At 34.5% G+C, this 2,330-nt stretch overlaps 1 protein-coding gene across 1 annotated transcript; it reads left to right on the top strand.

The window, feature by feature from the left end:
* Nucleotides 1–398: 398 nt before the first annotated feature.
* On the top strand, nt 399–2,081 carry LOC106129979 (uncharacterized). Its single transcript, XM_013328712.2, has 3 exons — nt 399–831; nt 1,234–1,333; nt 1,873–2,081. Exons 1-3 carry the CDS (start codon nt 625–627, stop codon nt 1,959–1,961), a joined length of 396 nt encoding a protein of 131 aa, XP_013184166.1. The 5' UTR covers nt 399–624; the 3' UTR covers nt 1,962–2,081.
* Nucleotides 2,082–2,330: the final 249 nt, after the last annotated feature.

Raw genomic sequence — 2,330 nt, 5'->3', positions numbered from 1 at the left:
ATGTTAAATAATCCAAAGTTTCTACAGAAAAAGCAAATTCGTTTGATATAGAACAAACAAAAAATGAATAAATGTATGAAAACAAAATTAAATCTAACCTATTAGTTCAGATTCACTGGTAAAGTCCATCATTGGTTTAAAAAAAATTGAGTGAATTAAATTTATTATGTAAATCAATATGAAAATGTCGCTATGCAAGCCGACATAGTTTTTGTTGATTCTGACATAGTGACATTTTTGATTGAAGTGAAAGACAGTGCTGGGAGGATCAATAGACAATATAATAAAATTAAACCAACAATAACCAACCAAATTAATATACCTACTTAATAGCTATATATTTGGGGTATCAATTTTCTCCATCCTGTTAAATCAATATCCTCCATCCTAGACATCCTGGAAAAACTCAATCTAAAGATTTATAAAACTTCTGTATCTAAAGAACCCGTGCCCGAAAAAACCCTAAACGTGACTTTAAAATTTCATACTTGTCAAAATTTACACCAGGTACGTAATGTATTTTCACTTTTATAAATTATCAACAACCATCAATATAACAAATTCTAAGCACAATAGCAATATCAGATCTAAATTCAGACTAAATAAATCATAACAATCTCAATAATGAGTTACGCCACACCGGAGGATCGGTTGATAACTCAGATGATCATACCTGTCTCGAAAGAAACCTATTTCAATACTAAATGGAAGCCGGAGAAGGAGCCTCTATGTGCCTACGATATGCTGTACCATCCTCCAGACTATAATCCCAAGTCGGCCAGATCCGACCGACAGGAGCCGAAGATCATAAGGAAAAATATATGGAACCAGGTGAACCTTCGCTGTCATGTTGAAAAGCTGAATCACGCTGAAAAAAATATTTACTTATACCTTTAACATTTCAAAGATTAGTAGCACAATAATAAACGGTGAGAACTATATTTTACTCTGCGTTTTCACCTGATTGCAAGAATGGCTATGTTCTTTTAGTATATATTACTGACCCATAAAGGTCGGAGCTAATTACCAACATTATTTTTTGCGTTTTTCCGTCTGAGATTTTTCCCTACTTGTATAATTATCTTCTCTCTCTCTCTCTCTCTCTCTTTGCTTGTTTTCGATTGCTACCACCATAGCTATGTTTTGCATCTGGCTCTGTTTCAAGTTCTACCTAAAACATTGTCAGTCAGATTTTCCCGAACGTTAATTTAACAAAACAAAACATTGGCGCAGGAATACCATAAAGGCATCTCCTCCACGGCGCACTTCATGCTTGGCAGACCTAAGTGGAAGCCAAAAGACTGGCCCACAAAGGAGTATGTGAGGGTTGTAGGTACGTAATCAATCGTCAAAATAAAAGGCCGTCACCGTCACGCGGGAGGTTTCGAACCTCCCGCGAAAGTCCCGGTTGCATCCCGTCCATTTTGAAGGTCCAAGGTTCGCCTATGACCACAATCCTGGTTTGAGAAAGTCAAATTTTTACACAAAGCAACTATCGGCTCACCTCCAGAACCTTTGCAGGGAACCTAACCCATATTGTATCCTGGTGCGTGATCTTCGTGGTGTCGCTATATTTAAAACCATTTTACTTACCCAATGCATGGCCACTTGGCTTGCTTGACCGTTCTTTGGAATTCATGAACACACTACAGCTTAGATCTGTTTATGATAACTAGTTGATCAAGTCAAAAACGCTCAGGGTTATTAATCTGTTCGTGATGTAAGACTTGTGTTTCACCGCCTAATGTGCAATCGCCTTTCTATTATTTAATTGCTTGCCTCATAATATTTAAGGAGTAATTTTCTTAACAAACCTTTTAAACTTTTTTGATTTTATGTAAAAAAATATCAAAAAAATATTTTCGTTTTCAGTGAAAAATGAAAATCCTCATATGCGTATTCACAATGTTCTGGAATGGGCAATATTGCTCAGCGACGGAAAGCCAACTCTGTGCGAATGAAGAAAAGTATATTTTTATTCACGACAGAAAATCTTGTCAGAAGTGTATTTTTTAATTTTTAATACTACAGTACTTAAAAAATTAACGGCAGTAGTATTACAACCTTTTAAATTTATAAATATTTTTATACAAAAGTTATACTCAAATTTTTATGCAATCTTTGAATAATTGAGCAACCATGTACATAGTCATATTTAGATACATAAATAAATGTTGTTTACAACACGACGGCATCTTTTATTTTAATATCTAAGTATGAAATCTTAATAGTTAATAAAGGCATCCGTTTTTACAGTGGTTACTATGTTCTGGTATCATTCACTTTGTATTTTAATAGTCTTTTTTTGAACCTCAAAATCAGTTGTGTTT

This window comes from Amyelois transitella, chromosome 22 (genome assembly GCF_032362555.1).
Source record: "Amyelois transitella isolate CPQ chromosome 22, ilAmyTran1.1, whole genome shotgun sequence".
NCBI lineage: Eukaryota > Metazoa > Arthropoda > Insecta > Lepidoptera > Pyralidae > Amyelois > Amyelois transitella.
The sequence above is the reverse complement of the archived record's forward strand: the minus strand, read 5'-3'. Positions and strand labels throughout refer to the sequence as shown.